This window comes from Lagenorhynchus albirostris, chromosome 4 (genome assembly GCF_949774975.1).
Source record: "Lagenorhynchus albirostris chromosome 4, mLagAlb1.1, whole genome shotgun sequence".
Taxonomy (NCBI): domain Eukaryota; kingdom Metazoa; phylum Chordata; class Mammalia; order Artiodactyla; family Delphinidae; genus Lagenorhynchus; species Lagenorhynchus albirostris.
The window spans coordinates 101,106,140-101,129,904 of record NC_083098.1 but is presented as its reverse complement, the minus strand read 5'-3'; the positions used below and the strand labels follow the sequence as shown (position 1 = coordinate 101,129,904).

The following is a 23,765-nucleotide window of genomic DNA, read 5'->3' as shown; positions in this document are numbered from 1 at the left end:
TAGTTCTTTACATGGAAATGACATTTCAGTTGTGCCTGAAGGTGCTTTCAACGATCTTTCTGCATTATCACACCTGTGAGTATCTAGTTCATGAATGTGGGTTTAGGGTCAAACTCTCCCTGGCAAGTGAGTTTGGAACAAATGGTCCATTTTTATTGTCACATCATAAAATGTGATTGGTTCCATCTTTAAAGAAGATGTAAAGATTTTCAATCTAGATATGGTGCCTTCTACAAAATAGCCTTAATTTATCCTTTTGGCCCTAACTCCCCATTCGTTGAGCTCTCTTTGCTTTCAAAAATGTCTCTTCTTACAGACATGGCTCCCCAACTTCCTAGCCTATGCTTTTTCTTTAATGTTCTCTGATTCTAAATATCAGCTCCCCTTCAATTCAGTCTGCCCAAACCCTGCTTTTCCAAGCCATATCCCAAATATCACCTCCTCAAGGAAGCCTATCCTGATTTGCTCAAACTGGATTCATTTATTTAGCAAATATTACTCAGCACTGACTGTGGCACCATGCAGAAATAAATTAGACAAAATTTAAGACATTATGGTGTGGGAGAGGGAAACAGCCAAATCCTCATATTGGCTGAAATTTGTTTCCTTTGCATTCTCTCTCATAGCAGGCTGTTTGTACCTCCATATTTCTTGGAAGTACAATAAAACAATTTAATAATGAGGTCCAAAGCACACAACTGGGTTAAATTCCATTATTCCATTATTTTTAGCTATAGTAAGGCCTTGGCAAATTGGAAGGAAGTTCAGACAACAGCCCTAGAATCCAAAGCCTTCTTAGGTCAGGCTGAGTTTGGCATCACCTGGTGACAGTTATCTGCTTCAGCTTAAATATCAGTATCAGTTGGCCCTTGGTTCTCCAGAAGACGTTACTTGCCATATTTTTTCTTGGATTTTCCCTCCTCTTCAAAGTCTACCAAACCCCAAGAAGATAAGAAGTTTAGAAAATTGAGAGAAGGGGATGGGCAGAGAATAGGAGCCATTAGTCAATCATGCTACATCTGAATTTCCTTTATAGGGGCTGTGTTATCAGTGTAGGTTTTTGTCAATGGGACTGCTGCTGTCAATATCCCTTCCATTACATTAAACTACTAGGTCCCTGGAGGCAAGACCTCCATTTTTTCATGTGTGAGCCCCTGCTCCGACCTCAAAGTTGACATCAGGGCCACTTCTCTGCAAACTCCATGGAAGTCACTTGCCTGAGATCCCATGTAAATGAGACCCCTGGCTCAGGGGTGCAGGACTGCGGCACTGCGGCAGGGAATGCCGCCTAGAGAAGGAAGTGGCTGTTCAGCTAGTGTTAGGGTGATGAATCAGAAAAGGCTACGGGAAAGGTGCTGCTTGAGCTAAGTAGGATTGTCCTTTATGTGACCCTCCTCCCCAACAGGGAGAGCAATTTGAATCTTCTTTCTCGTGCATCCTATTTGTCATGTATTTCATTTTATGCAATTGTCTTTTACACCCCAGACCAGAGAGAGCTATGCTCCATTCACAGTTTTTACTGTTTCTCCTGGCATAGTAAGGACTTAGCAAATGTCAGTAGAGATGAGATCAAATGACTCAAAAACATCATTTTCCTCATTTTTAATTTAAAAGAAAGGTTTGAATCTGACATACATATGAGCATAACATTTACTTCAATTCTTGGCTAGAGTTTGGCATTAAAACAGCTGCAATATAAAGTATTATGGTTTTGTAAGTATATTTTGAAAGTCTCTTCATAGAAGAATAATTTTGCTTAGACTGTATACCTAGAAACATTACTAATCTGAAGTTAATTATAAATCAGCATTAATCAGTTTTTAAATGCTACTTTATGCACACACTACTCGTGCCCAAGCTTGGCAAATTTGTGAATCCATTGGTTAACGTCTCTGGCCTCAGTTTTTTAATCTGTAAAATGGGTTGTTAATAATGTTGATCTCATGGAGTTTCTATTTAGGATAAAATGAGGTAATTCATATAAATGGCTTAGCACAATTCCTGTATATCATAATGATACAATAAATAGCTAGCGTTTATAATCAAGCATTATCTTGATTACTTTTCCTATCACTACAACTGCTTATGTGAGTAGGAACCAAAGTTCTAAAATGAAAAACTTTAAAGGGACAAACGTCCAATGGAATTCCAAATCAGCTCTGGGGAAGTAGCTTTATGCGTCTTTATTATTTTATGCCCTTCCTTATCTTCTTGCGTTTTACTGGTCCTTTACCCTGAAACATCCTTTCCAACCTTTTCCACATACTTGAAACTAAATATCTAAAAGCTCAGACTTCTTAAACCACCAGTCTCCCAGAAGAGTCACCCTCTGTTCATAGTTATCTTGTAAATTCTTCTGCTATACCACTTCTAATGAAAATTACTTGTATGTATGAGCCTATGTTAATCTCCTTTGCAGAAGGAGTTTTTTGGGGTTAAAAATAATATATTATTCATATTTGGGTCCCCAGAACCTGGCATAATGATTGGGTTCTAAGTAAATCATTGGTGAATGAAGGAAGTGTTAATGTGCATTTGGCATGTGCTTGCACACAGTATAAACCTGTCTGCAAATACAAGGAGACTTTGTAAAGCCAGGTAAGTGTTAACACTGGTGACAACTCACTAAATCGCAGTTGCACATAATTCAGGAAAATGGGGAATCCCCAATGCCTCCATTTTCTTCTAAATTTTTAGCAGTAGATCTATAGGGATTTTCTACTGAGCATCACCATAAATTATGGTCCCTTAGGAAATAATAACGGTGCTTCCATACTTGTGTGTGCTTTTGTTGTGTTGTTTTACAGAGCAATTGGAGCCAACCCTCTTTACTGTGATTGTAACATGCAGTGGTTATCCGACTGGGTAAAGTCGGAATACAAAGAACCAGGAATTGCTCGCTGTGCTGGTCCTGGAGAAATGGCAGATAAACTATTACTCACAACTCCCTCCAAAAAATTTACATGTCAAGGTATAGTTCTTAACCAGTTGTACTTCTGTAAATAAAACTTCATCATATTAATTTAAAAGAAAAAAGAAAACCATGGGCTGCTAGATTTCATGGGTATAGCTGAAAAACTCCAATAAATAATTACTGTTTCTTCCCATACTTGTTGAAGACAGAGCAGTTATATGAGGAGCCCAAGGAAAGAATTTATTTTGAAATAAATCACAGAAATAACCCATTGGAAATGACTAAGTTTTCTTTAAAATGTATGGAGAAATGAAGAGTACACAATTTCTGGAAATTCCTCTCATAGCCTCTAACAAGTGAAATATTTTGCTTTTGCTTTATCTGAATGTGTATCCCGCTCCTAGGGCTGCCAGGGCCTTGTGGCTTCCTGATTCCAGGTAAGGAGAAATGAGCCCTCCCCAGTGTTCAGGCCAGACCTTCCGACTCACCTCCTGTGCTTCACTCTTCCTATGTTGATGGTGCTGTTTCTTGCTTGTTTGGATCCTTTTCTTTTCCCTTTGTTTTATGTACTTGTGAATTCTATACAGTGGCTTAGTAACAAATATTTTCTTCTCTTATTACAAAAGTAATCTATGCCCAACATAGAAAATCTAAAGAATAGGAAAATGTAAACGATAAGAAACTAAAGATCTAAATCTAACAGTTAATGACAATACCAAAAGATAATCACTATTAAACTTGTTTTGTATATCTTTCCACTTTTTCTAGTCAAATATATGGATTTAAGTTTCTTACCAAAAATAGGGTAGAAGGTCACTATAATCCTTAATTTTCAATGTTTCAAGAGGGCCACTTTTAATTATTAGATGGAGGAGAGAAATTCTTAAAAATTCTAAATGTGTAAGCAGCAAATGCTTATTAAACTTGTTTTATTGGTAAAACTAAACCTTGGGTATTGTGGAGCATAGAGAAAGTTGCAGACCTACCTGAAAAGATAAGCTTTCAACACTTGATCATGTAGGTGGGAAAACGTATCTAAGTAGGTAATAGTGTGCAGTGAATCACAGAATGAAGACCAGCCTGGTTTCACCTGGGCTAAATCCCAGCTTCAATTTTCAATAGCTATGTAACTTTAGTTTACTAGCTTAACCAGCCTGTGGCTCAGATTCCTCGTCTGTAGGCAGAGGTGATGATAATACATACCAGAAAGGGTTTTTTAAGATTAGATGAGATATTATAAGTGGAATCTTAAAGAAAAAAAAAAAAGAAAAGAAAATGTCGCTTTCACAGAAACAGAGAATAGCAGGGTAGTTTCCAGGGGCCGGGGGAGAGGGAAAATGTGGAGATGTTGGTGAAAGGGTACAAACTTTCAGTTATAAGGACAATAAGTTCTGAGCATCTAATGTACAGCATGGTGACAATAGTTAATAATATGGTATTGGATGCTTAAAAGTTTCTGAGAGTAAATCTTAAGCATTCTCCCCACACACACACAAAAGTTAACTATGTGAGGTGATGGATGTATATTATCTTGCTCTTGTTAATCACTACACAGTGTATATGTATATCAAATCATCAGGTTATACATTTTAAGTACATACAATTATATTTGTAAAATATTTTTCAATAAAGTTGGGGGAAAAGGATTCATTTATTTAATATATATAAAACATGCTTACTGCCTTACGCACAATAGCTCTCAGTATAGGTTAGCTGCCATTTTTATTATTATAACATTTCAAAACACCAGCAAAAATATGATGCGGGATGGCATGCTATGTTCTGTTGGTGAGAGAAGGCATTTTCAAAAACTGTATTCCCTCCTCCAAACATTTTTAAGTGGTCATCTGATGTTATTTCATAGTTATAAATGGTAACAGGAGATGTAATTCACAGTGCATTGTAAATATTGATATCTTAAAACAACACTCTTCCATTATTCTTTTAAATGTATTTTGTGGAATCTAAATATCACAGCCAATTTTAAAAGAAACAAAAACAAGATCCTCAATATTTTATGTTGCTCTTTTTCCTCGAACTTCGATTTTTCTCCTTGAATTTCTGTTTCCAGTACCTCAGAGAACTGTATCATTCTTCACTGCCAAAAATATGTATATAATTTGAATATTTAAAATTTCCTACCACTAAAGATCTATGAGTTTTTAAATTTTTATTAGAATTAATTGTCAATAATGCTTAATGCAACACTGATTGCAACAGCATAATTATTTATCAATATGCTAATATTTATATTCAAAATTGAAATTAAAATTTTATTGGAAATGCCTCTCTGGGATTATGTGCATTGATTGCAAGAGACTTTGCAAATAACCAGTGTTTTAAATTATTCTTTTGTAACACAGATGCTTCCTTGGGGCAGTGCCCCATGGTAAATTTCTGGTGGGCTGAGAAGTATATCATTTTTTTGTAAGGTGGAGATGATTGTCAAAGGGGAGATAGGGGAGGAGAAACTGGCATAAAAACTTACTTGTAGGCGTATTATTGGGCAGATTGATTCTAGAAAGAGTATATAGACAAGCTGAGCAACTGCAGACTGATTCTGTTACACTCTCTGTACCCAGGGATACTCACACTCCACTTTGAAAAATGCTGGTGTTTATCTTCAATTCTTAAATCTTAGAGTTCCATGAAGATATTTCTTTTTTTTTAATTTTTAAAAATTTATTTATTTATTTTGGGCTGTGTTGGGTCTTCGTTGCTGAGAACGGGCTTTTCTCTAGTTGCGGCGAGCGGGGGCTACTCTTAGGTGCAGTGCGTGGGCCTCTCACTGCGGTGGCTTCTCTTGTTGTGGAGCACGGACTCTAGGTGCACAGGCTTCAGTAGTTGTGGCACGTGGGCTCAGTAGTTGTGGCTCGCGGGCTCTAGAGCACAGGCTCAGTAGTTGTGGCGCACAAGCTTAGTTGCTCTGCGGCATGTGGGATCTCCCTGGACCAGGGCTTGAACCCATGTCCCCTGAATTGGCAGGTGGATTCTTAACCACTGTGCTACCGGGGAAGTCCCCACATTAATTTGTTAAATGTTCCCAGAAGGCCAGTGAATACAAACATACATACACGCATAAATGTCTGTTTAACTCAAGATTTGTCTAATTGATTTGACCTTTTCTTCATTAATAGTATCTTTTGTTCTTAGTATAGCATGAATGGAAATATGCTTTGGTCTGGATCAGTGTAGCCTGACAGACCTTTCTGCAGTGATAGAAATGTTCCATACCTGTGCTATCCAATATGGTAGCCACTAGCCACATGTGGTTGTTGAAATGTAGCTAAGGCAACTGCGGAAATGATTTTTTAAATTGTATTTAAATTTAAACTTAAATAGTCATATGTAGCTAGTGGCTACCATATTGCATAGTGCTGTTGCTACAGGACTCAGATGAAGAAATCCTGTCAGAGAGCGGCTGTGAAAGGTTTCTTGCAAGAGTGTCTAAGCCAGTTGTTTGGATAAGCAGGCAAGTGTGAGGACTTGAGCTACAGGCGGGTGGAACTGCAGGAGCCCAGCTGTGATATAGGAAAATGCTGGAACTGTGACAGTTTATTTAATATTCACTGACTCATCGAATTAACAAATCACACATATTTCAAGGTACATCCTAAACTACATAGCAGACAGCATAGGTGTAGGCCAGTTGACAAGAAGTGTAGACATTCAGAACTCAACAAATTTAGTGTAAGTGCACTTAGCAAACTTTAAGATTTACTCAGTTCCTCTATAACTTAACCTAATTTTAGAGAGATAGCAAACATTGAAACTCATAATGTTCTTTGCCAGCATTTCTCGATATTTGTCAGAATATTGTAAACCACTCTCATATTCTTTGCTAGAAATATTTACTCATAAAAAATGGATTGGTAAAGACAAAGTATTCTAATCCATTCATTAAAATAATTAACTCTGGGAAATCTACCGAGTACTGTGTTTTTGAGTTTACACGCTTTATGAGCCTGAAAGCAGTAAAATTACGCTTCTTTAAATATTTCATAATTTGAGGTTTTTATATTTTAACTTTTGTGCCAGTTTTAATGTGTTTTATTTATTCATGAAAATCATGTAAGTACATACTCCTAATATTAAAGTTTGTAAATATGTAATTTCAAATTACAGCAGGAAGATGAATATTCTTTATTTGAAAACATGTTTATGTACCTATATTTAAATATAACTTAAATATTTTCTCTGCTAGAAAAGACAATATTATTTTGAGTAATTAATTCTTTCAATACAATTTTTATCTTACATTTTTCAGAGTATTTTCTTTGTAGTATAATCTCATAGTTTCAGCGCACAACAGAAATAAATGAACTGAATGAAATAGATTATCAGAGCATATTTAATTAATACCCAGATTAGGGCATTCTTGAATGGGAAGCAGATGGTCATGACTTGTTCTTATAACCCAAATGTCCTGTCTTCATCTTTTAAATATCAGATGATATTAGAATGCTCAAGCAGAAAATGAAGCGTTTTTCCCTCTCCAGGTTTTCATTGAAAACGTCAGCATGGAATGTAGAATATTGTTAATTTCTAATATTCCCTTTATTGCTCTTGGTTCAGGAAACTTTAGCTATGCAGGCTACTAAATTGTTCACTTTTAATTTTACAGACATTTATTAAACACTTAAATGTGCTAAGGAGTGAACAGTCTAAAGGAAACAAGCGGTATATTGCCTCTTTCATTCAACAAATATTATGTGAGTTCCTGTTATGCACCAGGCACAGATCCAAGGTATTAAGAGTACAATAATAAATAGGACAGAAAAACCCCTGCCTTTATGGAGCTTATATTCTACTGATAGATAACATTTAAATGGATAATTGCAAAACGATATGGAAGTGTGGTGATAGAAATATATATACAATATTAATAATGTATATCCAAACCAAACAATTGTGGAATTGTAACCAATACCACCAGGTCCATCAGGGCATCAGGAGACTCTTATAGTGAGTCAAGTGGAACTGAGAATGGAGCACAAATCAGGGAAAGCAGCCCCAGTGGTCAGGTGTCTGGTAGCCAGGAACCCAGTGAAGAGGCAGGGGTGTGGTGCTCAACATACCTCATTAGTTATCTGTAAAGATCAGCTAAGGGGTTGGGAAACCTGGGACCTTTTCATATCCCAGAATGATCAACATTCCACCACCACATGGTTGATCTCTTCTGCTATTTTTATAGGTGAAGAATCCTCTAAATTCTGGAATTTCTGGGAAAAAGTCCACATCTCTCAATAATAACATTGTAATATTGTCAGTTTTTTTTCCCAGTGAGATCATTTCCTTTTGGGGGGTGTTCTTGACAAGTTCAAGGTCTTTTGTTTTTTTTCCTCAAAATTATTAGTTAATATTATCCTTAATCATTTAATTAAAGTATGAAGGTGATTAAATAATTTAACCTAAAAAAATGAAAAATTTACTAGTTAAATCTGTTTTGAAATAGTATTTAAAACTTGGTCAAATCCTTTTTACATTTTCAGATTAGTATCACTAGAACATAGTTATAAATTTGAAATAACCTTAGCTTTGGGGGAGTAAGAGTTGCTCGCTGACTAAAGAAAATATTCAGGTTTCTACATAGTTATTTGCCAAAAGCACCATCTTTGAAAAACAAACAAGGGCTGTTTTTCATTATACTTTTTTTTAAAATAAATTGTATTTATTTATGTACATATGTATGTATGTATGTATTGGCTGCGTCGGGTCTTCCTTGCTGTGCGCTGGCTTTCTCTAGTTGCGGCGAGTGGGGGCTACTGGGGCTACTCTTCGTTGTGGTACGCAGGCTTCTCATTGCAGTGGCTTCTTTTGTTGCGGAGTACGCGCTCTAGGCGCGCAGGCTCAGTAGTTGTGGCTCGTGGGCTCTAAAGCACAGGCTCAGTAGTTGTGGCGCACGGGCTTCATTGCTCCCCGGCATGTGGGATCTTCCCAGACCAGGGCTCGAACCTGTGTCTCCTGCACTGGCAGGCGGATTCTTAACCACTGCGCCATCAGGGAAGCCCTTCATTATACTTTTTAAAAAACTTAAAACACTGGGCAATTTTTAACAGACATTTATTTTAATAGGTGATGAGAATTAATGATTTGTATTCCATTCTTAAATATCATACATCTATATCATCTCTGGTACAATAATTCCATGAAGTAATTATTGCTCTTTTTCTTTTAAGTGTGCTTCAAGAAGTTTATTTACTGGCTTAAGATCATATGTGTATGTAGCAAATGGCCAAGCCAGGGAATCCCAGAGGTGTAATACCCATCTTCGTGTTTTTGTTTAACCATTTATAAAATGCAAATTTGTAGGATTTTAACCCCCCTATCACCTAGGGACCATCTCTACCCCTCCACTGAAACTATAGGGATACCAGTGACTTCCCTCTTGCCCATTTCAATAGCTTCTTTTTAGCTTCTTTATTTGCCCTCTTTTCATCTTAGACAGTAGTGGCCACTGCTCCCTCTTGTACATTCCCATTGCCTCTTCATTTCTTTGCTGACATCTCTTTCTTACCCACTCTTTAATATTGACATATGTGGGGTTCTCTCCTTAGCCCTGTTAATTTAATTGATTTTGGTCCTGTGGCTTCAAGTATCTAGCCATGACTTTTCTTATGAACTTCAGATTCATATTTCCATTCACCTAGTGAATTCCTCCCCCTTGCTGGCTTGCAGAAACTTAAAACACATATTCCAAAATATGCTTTCCCATTTTCCACATTCTCTTGCAACTGTCCTATAGTTGATCCATAGATGTCTCTATTACTGAACTATTAGTTAGTTATGCCCAATATCAAATATCGCCCTTTGTTTTTTCTGAGTTGTCTTTGATGTACATCTGACTTTATACAAGGGCAGTACTAGGGGGTTCTACTATTTGACTCATGTGTCCAAGGGACACCAGAATGAAGGCAGACTCTGGGATATAGTTAGAAATTTGTGTTTGGAGCTTTTAGTCATAAGTCAAAGTGAGATACAATTCTCAGTGGGTGGCAATATTAGTGTCAGGTGCATAGCTAGTGATTTGAGTCAAGTAAGCAAGTCAGCCTACAAGCTTTAATGGATTTGCAGTCCAGCAGTTCTTCCATCAAAGTTAAAGTAACTGACAAAGACAAATTGGTAACCAAACTTTCTGCTCGTTTTCCCTTTGAATTATTAAGCTAAACACAACTCCACTCCATATAGCTGATGCTAGAGAACTCTCTTACGTCAAGACCTAATCTTAAATCAATCTAGATATCCTAGACTGGCCTTCATTTCAGTGACATTAGTAAACATTTGTATTCAGGAAGCTAGATTTGTTTTCTCCTCTGCGACATCTTTCTCCTCTGTGGCACACATCTTCTGAGGGCTAATGTCTTGGCAATAATTTAACACTTCTTGGAACCGGCTTTTGGAAGAAAGAAAGTTTGAAGATTGGTGAAGTTGTATCAGCAAGCAAGTTCTAGTTCCTTGCCAAGCATCACTGCAGGAACAAAAAGAACCTCTCCTTCTGAATTGTGTGCTGTTATTCCTCGTGGTTGTCCATGCCAGATTTACAAATCACAGTTGCAGTCCTTAAAAACATAAAATCATTAACTCTAGGTGTCGTTACCCAATGGGAAATCATCTCTTGGTGCCCATTTCCACCCTCCCTTGTTTTAGTTAATAATAGCCCCTACAGTTTTTCCAGATTTCAAAAGCTCCTGGCATAGACCGAAGGTACTCAGTGAACTTGCAATGAATGAATAAACAGCAAGCTCTAATTTGCCTTTGTGCTAAAATTTGAACAAACATACAGAGGAAGACTTACTCTCTTTTCTCCTTTTAAGTAAACCACTTATGTCCCTCCCAGCCCCTGCCTTCTTTGGATGTCTAGGCTTTAAAGAGTGTCAGAACTTTCTGTGGCTTCTGTGCTTGTTCTCACTATATTCTGTGCTCAGAATTCATTAGCATCTCATTTAAAGCTTAAAGCAACCCATTGAGATGACTGCCATTACTCTCCTAATTCCATACAGTTAAGTAACACATCTAGATCACTAACTTGGCCTGGTTGACTTCTGATTCTCTTCCTAAGATTACTACACATTATGATAAGAGCTTGTCTATTTCTTGTTCCTGGACATCTTCTTTTCATCTGGGACCAGTCAAGTGTGCAAGATTCTACGTGTTGGTTTGCTCTTAGAGAACTATGCTAACCCTTCTACCATTTTTTTTTGACTTTAGCATATCCCTTTGGCTCTGATATTATCTCCTTGTTATAGAAACAGATTAAAGATGTGATTACCCTTGAATAAGAACTTTGCAAGAAAGGGTCTCAGAGAAGTTGTCCCGGATGGAAAATGAACCACAGATTGAAGGCAAAGACAAGATAGAAGGTAGACTTAGAAGAGAAGCAAAATATGGGTGGGAAGATGAATGAGAGAAGAGAACCAGATACAAAGGATATAGTTCCAAGGGGTTAGAATGTAAAAATAAATGGATTTAGATAAACCAAGTGGATGTAAAAATCACATTATAAGAAGAACATTTAGTTAGGTGGAATTATAATCTAAATAGGAAAAGGAATCATACCATTTTAAGACATTTGGACGTATCGGAGGACGCTGCTATTTGGAATTTCTATAATTCAGAAACATCTTTTGAATTACCTTTCACTCAAACTCAAGTGCTAGAAATAAGAAACTATCTTTGAAAAATTGATCTTAAAAGAGGGATTTGAAAAAAGGAGAAGCAAATAGAATGGTAGCTATTAGTAGTCAACTTTACCAAGCTGAAGAAATTAGAATTCAATGTTTTATATATTCCTCAACCTGATGCCGCCAGAACAGTTTGTGGGTTTAGGAAATTATCAGAAGAAGCCTGTGCACATGAGAAATCTTGTTATTTTGATTCTTGTAGCTAAACTGAATATGTATGGGAGAGCAACAATCTCCCTTCATATACCCATAAGAAATTGCAGATACTGAAAATAGTTGAGCAGACGTGCTATATTAAAAATGAAACTTGGTCCTGGAAAAAAAAGTGGAGAAATTAGATAGTGCTTATTAATCAAATATGGTTCAGTGGATATTTATTCAATAAATCTTGACTGTGCTAAAAACTGGACAGAGGCTGCTTCAGCCTGGCAATTTCATTATCTGCATACTCTATTAAAATAATTCTTCAAAACATACCCAGTTTTTTTCCTAAAACAATCTCGAGCTTCTCATCTAAATAATCAAACATAATTTTTGAAAAATGTCACATTCCACAGAATAAACTTAGAAACTGCCAACCCTGAACCCCTCCATTCAAACTACAGTCTTTTGAGGTTGAAAGCACAGAATTAGACTAAAAGACAATTTTCCTCAAGGTCTTGGGAAGTAGCCAGATGAATGTTTACAGTCCTTGCATTTGCTGACGTGCTGTTTTGCTGGTGTGCATTCTTAGCTGCTTCACCCTATGCCTTTGTTCTAAGAGTCTTCTTTCTTCTAGCCTAGCTCAGGAATCCATTACCATTTAGATATTTCCTTTCCTAGTGCTGATTCTAAGTGTGATCATTTTAGCAAACACAAAGCCATTTATTGTGGGGTATGACATTAATTTAACATACTGCTCTAATTAACTGCTACATTTACTTCCCCAGTGTACTGAATAGCTAAATTTATTTGATAAATACATTGGAGGAGGGTGAGAAATTAAATTTCTACATGGCTCACTTCAGTATTAATCCCAGCAATTTCCCAACTGTAATTTGATACAACAACTGCCTTCGTTTTTCTGGTACCAAGAAAAAGCAGAGGAGATACAGGCAAGGCCTCCCCTAGTGATTGAGGTGTCACTGGGAGCAAACACCAACCCTTCCCATTAATAGTGATCCCCAGAACTGTCATTTATTTCCAAATAGTTGAAAAAGAAACAGGAATCTCTATGTAAACATATTTCAGGGTTTTTGTTAATAGGAAAACTGAACAGTATAGAACGCTGTCCTTTTTTGAATTGTACTCCAAAACCATCATATGAATATGTATTTCCTAGGGTAAGGGAATATTTAGGTATGAAGAGTTTTAATGGCCACCATGTTACTTCACATTTTCTTTCATATATGAGTTTCTGTAAGTAGACCAACAGCTTACTGTTGGTCTCTAATCTGTAGAAAATTTTGATTAAAGGAAGTTTATATTAGCAGAAGTCATACAGCTTTTTGGGTGGAGGTACCTTGAAGCTTAGAGCAGTGGTAGAAGAGTAGGGGCAGGGGAGGGATGCTATACAGCTGCCTCAGATAACCTTGCTAGAAATTATGTGTGGTGAGACATACACTTAGAATTATCACTGCTAATTCCAGTGAGGATAAAGAACTACAGAGAGATTGATGGTGAAAGCAAAAATATAATTAATGTTTATGTTATAAAATATTTGTATTTTAAATATAAAAGTGTCACTCTGACAGAGTGTACTCATCAGACAGTTGCCAAAAGGCAGTCTAGTGCACTCTCACAAACAGTGCAAAAAGTAGCATCAATGGAACATAATTTTATTGAGGATGGTACAATATCTACATTTTTAGCCACTTGTGGAACAAATATGTGTGGCCAAAGGAATGTATCTTCAACTGAATCTGCATTTAATCTAGACCTTTCATGGATTATGACATTTTTTTAATGTGTATCCCAAAAGGTGAGATTGCAAGTAGAGACCGCTTCAGCAGTATTTTCTTCTCGACAAGGAAGGCACAGAAATCTCACTCATCTTGTGCCTGTGCTAATGTGCTAACAAATTGAACTGAAGGGACATGAGGGAGGATATAATGAAGATTTCATTTTCGGTTTCTTGTCCTAAGCATAAAAGTGGCAGTGTTTTGTATCTCCTGTATGAAAATAACAGTACTGGACTAATATTATCAGGGCAGGTGCACATTATTGCATTTTTATTTGCACTGATAAATTTTTTTTCTTTTTTTTATTTATTTGTTTTATATTTTTTTAACATCTTTATTGGAGTATAATTGCTTTACAATGGTGAGTTAGTTTCTGCTTTATATCAAAGTGAATCAGCTATATATATACATATATCCCCGTATCTCCTCCCTCTTGCATCTCCCTCCCTCCCACCCTCCCTATCCCACCCCTCTAAGTGGTCAAAAAGCACTGAGCTGATCTCCCTATGCTATGTGGCTGCTTCCCACTGGCTATCTGTTTTACATTTGGTAGTGTATATATGTCCATTCCACTGTCTCACTTTGTCCCGGCTTACCCTTACCCTTCCTGTGTCCTCAAGTCCATTCTCTACATCTGCGTCTTTATTCCTGTCCTGCCACTAGGTTCTTCAGAACCTTTTTTTTTTTTTTTTAGATTCCACATCTATGTGTTAGCATACGGTATTTGTTTTTCTCTTTCTAACTTGCTTCACTCTGTATGACAGTCTCTATGTCCATCTACCTCACTACAAATAAATCAGTTTTGTTTCTTTTTATGGCTGAGTGATATTCCATTGTATATATGTGTCACATCTTCTTTATCCATTCATCTGTCGATGGACACTTAGGTTGCTTCCATATCCTGGCTATTGTAAATAGAACTGCAATGAACATTGTGGTACATGACTCTTTTTGAATTATGGTTTTCTCAGAGTATAAGCCCAGTAGTGAGATTGCTGGGTCATATGGTAGTTCTATTTTTAGTTTTTTAAGGAAGCTCCATACTGTTCTCCATAGTGCCTGTATCAATTTACATTCCAACCAACCGTGCAAGAGGGTTCCCTTTTATCCACACCCTCTCCAGCATTTATTGTTTGTAGATTTTTTGATGATGGCCATTCTGACTGGTATGAGGTGATACCTCATTGTAGTTTTGATTTGCATTTGTCTAATGATTAGTGATGTTGAGCATTCTTTCATGTGTTTGTTGGCAATCTGTATATCTTCTTTGGAGAAATGTCTGTTTAGGTCTTCTGCCTGTTTTGGATTGGGTTGTTTGTTTTTTTGATATTGAGCTACATGTGCCGCTTGTAAACTTTGGAGATTAATCCTTTGTCAGTTGCTTCATTTGCAAATATTTTCTCCCATTCTGAGGGTTGTCTTTTTGTCTTATTTTTTCTTTTGCTGTGCAAAAGCTTTTAAGTTTCATAGGTCCCATTTGCTTATTTTTGTTTTTATTTCCATTTCTCTAGGAGATGGGTCAAAAAGGATCTTGCTCTGATTTATGTCGTAGAGTGTTCTGCCTATGTTTTCCTCTAAGAGTTTAATAGTGTCTGGCCTTACATTTAGGTATTTCATCCATTTGAGTTTATTTTTGTGTATAGTGTTAGGAGTGTTCTAATTTCATTCTTTTACATGTAGCTGTCCTGTTTTCCCAGCACCACTTACTGAAGAGGCATTCTTTTCTCCATTCTTACCTCCTTTATCAAAGATAAGGTAACCATAGGTGTGTGGGTTTATCTCTGGGCTTTCTATCCTGTTCCATTGATCTGTAGTTCTGTTTTTGTGTCAATACCATACTGTCTTGATTACTGTAGCTTTGTAATATAGCCTGAAGTCAGGGAGCCTTATTCCTCTAGCTCCATTTTTCTTTCTCAAGATTTCATTGGCTATTAGGGTCTTTGTGTTTCCATTTACGTTGTGAAATTTTTTGTTCTAGTTCTGTGAAAAATGCCATTGGTAGTTTGATAGGGATTGCACTGAATATGTAAATTGCTTTGGATAGTAGAGTCATTTCACAATGTTGATTCTTCCAATCCAAGAGCATGGTATATCTCTCCATCTGTTTGTATCATCTTTAATTTCTTTTATCAGTGTCTTATAGTTTTCTGCATACAGGTCTTTTGTCTCCTTAGGTAGGTTTATTCCTAGGTAACTTCTTTTCATGGCAATGGTAACTGGGAGTGTTCCCCTAATTTCTCTTTCAGATTTTTCATCATTAGTGTGTAGGAAAGCAAGAGATTTCTGTACATTAATGTTGTATCCTGCTACTTTATCAAATTCATTGATTAGCTCTAGTAGTTTTCTGGTAGCATCTTTAGGATTCTCTATGTATAGTATCATGTCATCTACAAAGTGACAGTTTTACTTCTTCTTTTCCGATTTGGATTCCTTTTATTTCTTTTTCTTCTCTGATTGCTATGGCTAAAACTTCCAAAACTATGTTGAATAATAGTGGTGAGCATGGACAACCAATAATAGTGGTGAGAGTGGAACAAGAGTTCCTGATCTTACAGGAAATGGTTTCAGTTTTTCACCCTTGAGAATGATGTTGGCTGTGGGTTTGTCATATATGGCCTTTATTATGTTGAGGTAAGTTCCCTCTATGCCTACTTTCTGCAGGGTTTTTATCATAAATGGGTGTTGAATTTTGTCGAAAGCTTTTTCTGCATCTATTGAGATGATCATATGGTTTTTCTCCTTCAATTTGTTAACATGGTGTATCACGTTGATTGATTTACATAGATTGAAGAATCCTTGCATTCCTGTGATAAACCCCACTTGATCATGGTGTATGAGCCTTTTAATGTGCTGTTGAATTCTGTTTGCTAGTATTTTGTTGAGGATTTTTGCATCACTGTTAATCAGTGATATTGGCCTGTAGTTTTCTTTCTTTGTGACATCCTTGTCTGGTTTTGGTATCAGGGTGATGGTGGCCTTGTAGAATGAGTTTTGGAGTTTTCCTCCCTCTGCTATATTTTGGAAGAGTTTGAGAAGGGTAGCTGTTAGCTCTTCTCTAAATGTTTGATAGAATTCTCCTGTGAAGCCATCTGGTCCTGGGCTTTTGTTTGTTAAAAGATTTTTAATCCCAGTCTCAACTTCAATGCTTGTGTTTGGTCTGTTTATATTTTCTATTTCTTCCTGGTTCAGTCTTGCAAGGTTGTGTTTTTCTAAGAATTTGTCCATTTCTTCTAGGTTGTCCATTTTATTGGCATATAGTTGCTTGCAATAATCTCTCATGATCCTTTGTATTTCTGCAATGTCAGTTGTTACTTCTCCTTTTTCATTTGTAACTCTATTGATTTGAGTTTTCTCCCTTTTTTTCTTGATGAAAGTGGCTAATGGTTTATCAATTTTGTTTATCTTCTCAAAGAACCAGCTTTTAGTTTTATTGATCTTTACTATCATTTCCTTCATTTCTTTTTCATTTATTTCTGATCTGATCTTTATGATTTCTTTCCTTCTGCTAACTCTGGAGTTTTTTTGTTCTTCTTTCTCTAATTGCTTTAGGGGTAAGGTTAGGTTGTTTATTTGAGATGTTTCTTGTTTCTTGAAGTAGGATTGCATTGCTATAAACTTCCCTCGTAGAACTGCTTTTGCTGCATCCCACAGGTTTGGGGTCGTGGTGTTTTCATTGTCATTTGTTTCTAGGTATTTTTGGATTTCCTCTTCGATTTCTTCAATGATCTCATGATTATTTAGTAGTGTATTGTTTAGCCTCCATGTGTTTGTATTTTTTACAGATTTTTTTTCCTGTAATTGATATCTAGTCTCATAGCGTTGTGGTCAGAACAGATACTTGATACAATTTCAATTTTCTTAAATTTACCAAGGCTTGATTTGTGACCCAAGATATGATCTATCCTGGAGAATGTTCCATGAGCACTTGAGAAGAAAGTGTATTCTGTTGTTTTGGGATGGAATGTCCTATAAATGTCAATTAAATCTATCTGGTCTATTGTGTTATTTAAAGTTTATGTTTCCTTATTTATTTTCATTTTGGATGATCTGTGCCTTGGTGTAAGTGAGGTGTTAAAGTCCCCCACTATTATTGTGTTACTGTCGATTTCCTGTTTTATAGCTGTTAGCATTTGCCTTAGGTATTGAGGTGTTCCTATGTTGGGTTCATGTATATTTACAATTGTTATATCTTCTTCTTGGATTGATCCCTTGATCGTTATGTAGTCTCCTTCATTGTCTCTTGTAATAGTCTTTATTTTAAAGTCTACTTTGTCTGATATGAGAATTGCTACTCCAGCTTCTTTTGATTTCCATTTGCATGAAATATCTTTTTCTATCCCCTCACTTTCAGTCTGTATGTGTTCCTAGGTCTCAAGTGGGTGTCTTGTAGACAGCCTGTATATGGGTCTTGTTTTTGTATCCATTGAGCCAGTCTATGTCTTTTGGTTGGAGCATTTAATCCATTTACATTTAAGGTAGTTATCGATGTGTATGTTCCTATTATCATTTTCTTAATTGTTTTGGGTTTGTTATTGTAGGTCTTTTCCTTCCCTTCTCTTTCCTGTCTAGAGAAGTTCCATTTGTTGTAAAGCTGGTTTCGTGGTGCTGAATTCTCTTAACTTTTGCTTGTCTGTAAAGGTTTTAATTTCTCCATTGAATCTGAATGACAGCCTTGCTGGTATAGAGTAATCTTGGTTGTGGGTTTTTCCCTTTCATCACTTTAAATATGTCCTGCCGTCGCTTCTGGCTTGCAGAGTTTCTGCTGAAAAGTCAGCTGTTAACCTTATGTGGATTCCCTTGTTTGTTATTTGTTGCTTTTCCCTTGCTGCTTATAATATTTTTTCTTTGTATTTAATTTTTGATAGTTTGATTAATATGTGTCTTTGTGTGTTTCTCCTTGGATTTATCCTGTATGAGACTCTCTGCACTTCCTGGGCTTGATTGAGTATTTCCTTTCCCATATTAGGGAAGTTTTTAAGTATAATCTCTTCAAATATTTTCTCAGTCCCTTTCTTTTTCTCTTCTTCTTCTGGGACCCCTATAATTTGAATGTTGGTGTTTTTAATTTTGCCCCAAATGTCTCTGAGACTGTCCTCAATTCTTTTCATTCTTTTTTCTTTATTGTGCTCTGTGGTAGTTATATCCCCTCTTTTATCTTCCAGGTCAGTTTTCTGTTCTTCTGCCTCAGTTATTCTGCCATTGATTCCTTCTAGAGAATTTTTAATTTCATTTATTGTGTTGTTCATCATTGTTTTTTGCCTTCTAGTTCTTCTCTGTCCTTGTTAAATGTTTCTTGTATTTTTTCCTTCTATTTCCAAGATTTTGGATCATCTTTAGTATCATTACTCTGAATTCTTTTTCAGGTAGACTGCCTATTTCCCCTTCATTTGTTTGGACTGGTAGGTTTTAACCTTGCTCTTTCATCTGCTGTGTGTTTCTCTGTCTTCTTATTTTGCTTAACTTACTGTGTTTGGGGTCTCCTTTTCGCAGGGTGCAGATTCATAGTCCCATTGTTTTTGGTGTCTGCCCCCCAGTGGCTAAAGTTGGTTCAGTGGGCTGTGTAGGCTTCCTGGTGGAGGGGACTGGTGCCTGTGTTCTGGTGGAGGAGGCTGGATCTTGTCTTTCTGGTGGGCAGGACTGCATCCAGTGGTGTGTTTTGTGGTGTCTGTGACCTTATTATTATTTTAGGCAGCCTCTCTGGTAATGGGTGGGGCTGTGACCCTGTCTTGCTAGTTGTTTGGCATGGGGTGTCCAGCACTGTAGCTTGCTGGTCATTGAGTGGAACTGGGTCTTTACACTGAGATGGACATCTCTGGGAGAGCTTTCACCATTTGATATTACATGGAGCCAGGAGGTCTCTGGTGGACCAGTGTCCTGAACTTGGCTCTCCCACCTCAGAGGCACAAGGCTGACACCTGCCTGGAGCACCAAGACCCTGTCAGCCACATGGCTCAGAAGATAAGGGAGAAAAAAAGATGGATGGATGGATGGATGGATGGATGGATGGAAGGAAGGAAGGAAGGGAGGAAATAGTTATTAAAATAAAAAATGAAAAATTATTAAAAATAAAAAGAATTAAAAGTAATAAAAGAAAGAAGAGAGCAACCAAACCAAATAACAAATCCACCAATGGTAACAAGCACTATAAGCTATACTTAAAAAAAAATGGACAGACAGAACACTAGGACAAATGGTAAAAGCAAAGCTATACAAACTTAATCACACAAAGAAGCATACACATACACACTCACAAAAAGTAAAAAGGAAGAAAAAAATATATATATATATATCTTTTGGGAAGTCTGATGTCTTCTGCCAGCATTCAGTAGGTTTTGTAGGAGTTGTTCCGCATGTAGATGTATTTCTGATGTATTTGTGGGGAGGAAGGTGAGCTCCACGTCTTACTCCTCCACCATCTTGAAGGTGTCCTGAGTTTGTACTTATTCAAAACCTTGCCCACCCATCCCCTAGCACACACACCCACGGTCCTCTTTGGGATCCATGGCTTTCCATACCAGCCGCCTGAGTTAAGTTGCAGGCACTGGCCATGGAAAGCATCCTCATTAGCTAGTCAGCTAATGAGGGGACTGACCCTTTGATGCTGGCATCACTAATGTCAGATCTTAACTACCTAAGCTCACAACTCAGAGCCCTACTCTGACATGAGAGAGTTTCACTATTAACTCCCAATGAGATGGCCTCCTGTTGCGTTCTTAAAGATAATTATGATGATGCTGATTTCTGGTTTTGTCATGGAAGAGAAACACATATGGATATGTGACCAATAATAATTTTATACAAAATGTACTGTTACATTAAGGCATTGAAATAATTTTAAGTGAACTGAAAACAGAAAGCATCCACTTCTCATATTTTTCAATCAATTTTTAGGTCCTGTAGATGCCAATATTCTAGCTAAATGTAATCCCTGCTTATCAAATCCATGTAAAAATGATGGCACCTGTAACAATGATCCAGTTGACTTTTATCGCTGCACCTGTCCATATGGTTTCAAGGTAAGTAGAAGCTGTTGTGGGAACCAAGATCTGAAAACGTAGCTTTCCTTGGTGGGTCTTTATTATTCTGTTGTGCTTTCTCTATGTGCTGAGAACTACTTTATTTACACTCAACTTGACCATTCCTTGTCCAGGGGCAGGACTGTGATGTTCCAATTCATGCATGCATCAGTAACCCATGTAAACATGGAGGAACTTGCCACTTAAAAGAAGGAGAAAAAGATGGCTTCTGGTAGGTCATTGGTCTGTGATCTTCTGTGTCTGACGTATTGGAGCAAGAATAAGCAAAGATTCATTTTTCCTTTTTAAATCCAAGGGCTTTGTTTTGAAAAGAGTACCAGAAATTCTGTTCATAAGGAAAGTATGTATTAGTCCCTTGCAGAGATATTTCGATATAAAAACAAATTGAGAAATTACAGTATTCTCAGCTCAGGATGCTACAAAGCCAAGCAATTTAAAAACACGCACATGCGTACATTGGAACTAATCAAGTCAGATTAGGTTAAGACAAATTAGTGGCTCTGTTAAGCTAATTAATAGTCAAATAGTCCCCTACTGCAAGGCATATATCCATCTGTTGTTTTGTGTGTTGCTTTAACAGACTGTGTGTAATGATAAGATGTGGGTCCCATTGAAACAGAAAAGTAATGACTCATTTCCAAGCCACCATATGTGTAGACAAACATGCTGTGAACATTTTTAATCGGGAGTTATTTAATCATACAGTACAGTTACTTCAGATCTACTTCATGAATCATGAAACAGAGTTCTTACAATGAAAGCTAATAACTTCGCATAAGAATGCTAATCTACTACTAAAGCTTGTTAGAAATACCACTTTTTATAATACATATACTTCATTTCTGCCTTCTGTTATGAAGTTGTCTCTTTTTCATCAAGCCTTTACTCAAAGATTATTCTGATGCCTAGCAAGATGAAAGGTACAATGTATTATGCCAGTGAAAAATTGTATTTGTTGAGAGTTCAAGAGAATATTCATATTTTATAATTGCAAGGAAGACAAAGTTTTATTTTTAGATTTCTTTTTTGCTTTGACACATCAAGAACATTACACATAAGTTAGTAAGTGTAATTTTTAACAAATCAGAATCATTCCTCCTCACTTATGAGCAAATAAGCATGAATTATTTTATTAGAACACAACTAGAGATTAAGATATCTAGGGCTGTAGAGTAAACTTTTCTCATTGTTTAAACCTGCAAATGTATTGGATTTATTGACTTATAGGACCATGGGGTCATTTGCCATCTTGCAGCCAGCATAAATTTTCTTTCTCAAATTGTTTCTGATTTGGGGGATATTAACTTAAATTGATGCTTACAATGTGTCATTTAAAAGCATTTAAAAAATCAATTTCTTGTCGTTAAAAGCTCTGTAATTGATGAATGTATTTAGTTTTTTTCAATATTTAGACCATATGGTTTGGAAATATAGGAAGGTGTCTTTTGTCTTTTCTTCCCCTGGCGTTCAGGTGTATTTGTGCTGATGGATTTGAAGGAGAAAATTGTGAAATCAATGTTGATGACTGTGAAGATAATGACTGTGAAAATAACTCTACATGCGTCGATGGAATTAATAACTACACATGCCTTTGCCCACCTGAGTACACAGGTAGGAAGACTAGGAAATGCTATTCCATCAATCTGTGTATCTGTTTGAAAGCACCACTGGCACTATGCTGCATGTGTTTAGTAGACCATTGTATTATTCAATAACTGATAGGTGTTTTGGAAATTAGCTGTAATGTAATAACAGATGGAGTTAAAGATGGTTTCAGCCAACCAAATAAAAGTCTTGGGGAGCTCAGTTAGAACATAAGCATCCATCATAAAGTAATACTTTCCAGCACAAAGGAAGTTATCATACTGAAGCTTTTAGTCCCACAACTGAATGACATTTTCATGCAAAGCACTTTTCCTAGGCAGACCAACCCACCGATACATATGTGAAAAGGGAGCATTTCTTTACATAGGCAAAAAATAACCAAGCATTTGAGATTCTTCGTGTCCATACTTGTTTATTCATCAGTGAGTGTTTGCCTGTAGCAACTCATGTCCTTCAAAATAGATCGCATTAGGAAGATACTGATCGCTTTGGGTAATCTTATCAGACCATTCTCCCCCCACCCCACCTTTTTTTTTTCTATCTTGATACAAAATGTCAGGAATAAAGGTGGTAATCTCATGAGACTATCCAAACTGCTAAACTTCTGCCCTGGATAAACCAATTTGCTATAAAGTCAACATCAAGTTTACAACTTACTTATTATGTCAGAATATCTATTTTGATCAATTTTTGTGGCTATGAATAAGAAACTTCATAGTTACATTCTTAATAAACCATTTAGTTTTAAAATTGGTAGAGAAAAGAAGAATGTTACATATTTTATTTGTAAGAAAAAATGGAGAAGTACATTCTGTCACTCTGTTCAAAGTTACCATTTTCATTCGGCTGGGTATTTTTCATTAATTGTATTTATTTCCATATACATAGTTAAGAATATCAGAGGGTAAAATAGCTACTTGGATGACTGAGGTTAACATCTCTAGACATGAAAAATGGAAGCACATCTGTATGATTAATTTTCCCAGGGATTTGTTAGAAAAGCACTGAAATTTAAGCTTTTATGGAATACTCAAACTTTGCATTTTAAGAGGTACTTTCTTGATGGGAAGATGCTAAATAGAATAATGAGTTTTTGTTCTGATATCCCGCATCTGTTTGAGAGATTCTGCAGCTGCCTTTTCTATGGTATGATTTTTTTTTTCACACCAGTGAAGTACCTGATGCCATACGAAGTAATATACTGAGTTTCCAGTAGAAATTTTAGCATGTATCACCAGTTACTCTATTTTATATATATATATATATATAGCACTTGGACTCCTTAGTGGCCAGAATTTGAATTCTTTGTTATTTTGCCTTAATTAAGGATAGCAAGTATGTCTAATATGCACCCATTCTAACATAGCTAGGAAGAGTTTAGGTGTTACGTAGCTTTGACATTCACACGAGTTTTACTTGTGTCACACCTCACATACATGCCATTAGCCTGAGTGCACTGATTCTCGAGCCCTTGGAGCTACCCCGAGAATCTGAGTTTTTCTGGATGGGCTAATTTAGACTTACACAAGCAGCCCAATGCTTGCACCAAAATCTGTAGCTAGTACCTTCTTAGAGACAGTTCTCTATC

General features: G+C 36.6%; 1 protein-coding gene across 1 annotated transcript in view; it reads left to right on the top strand.

Annotated features, from left to right (window-relative positions):
* SLIT2 (slit guidance ligand 2) overlaps positions 1–23,765 on the top strand; it is a 390,513-nt gene that overhangs the window by 325,001 nt on the left and 41,747 nt on the right. Inside the window, exons 25-29 of the mRNA XM_060147340.1 lie at positions 4–75; positions 2,808–2,971; positions 20,427–20,551; positions 20,686–20,783; positions 22,044–22,183. Coding sequence (XP_060003323.1) covers positions 4–75; positions 2,808–2,971; positions 20,427–20,551; positions 20,686–20,783; positions 22,044–22,183 — 599 coding nt within the window. The remainder of the gene's footprint in view (positions 1–3; positions 76–2,807; positions 2,972–20,426; positions 20,552–20,685; positions 20,784–22,043; positions 22,184–23,765) is intronic.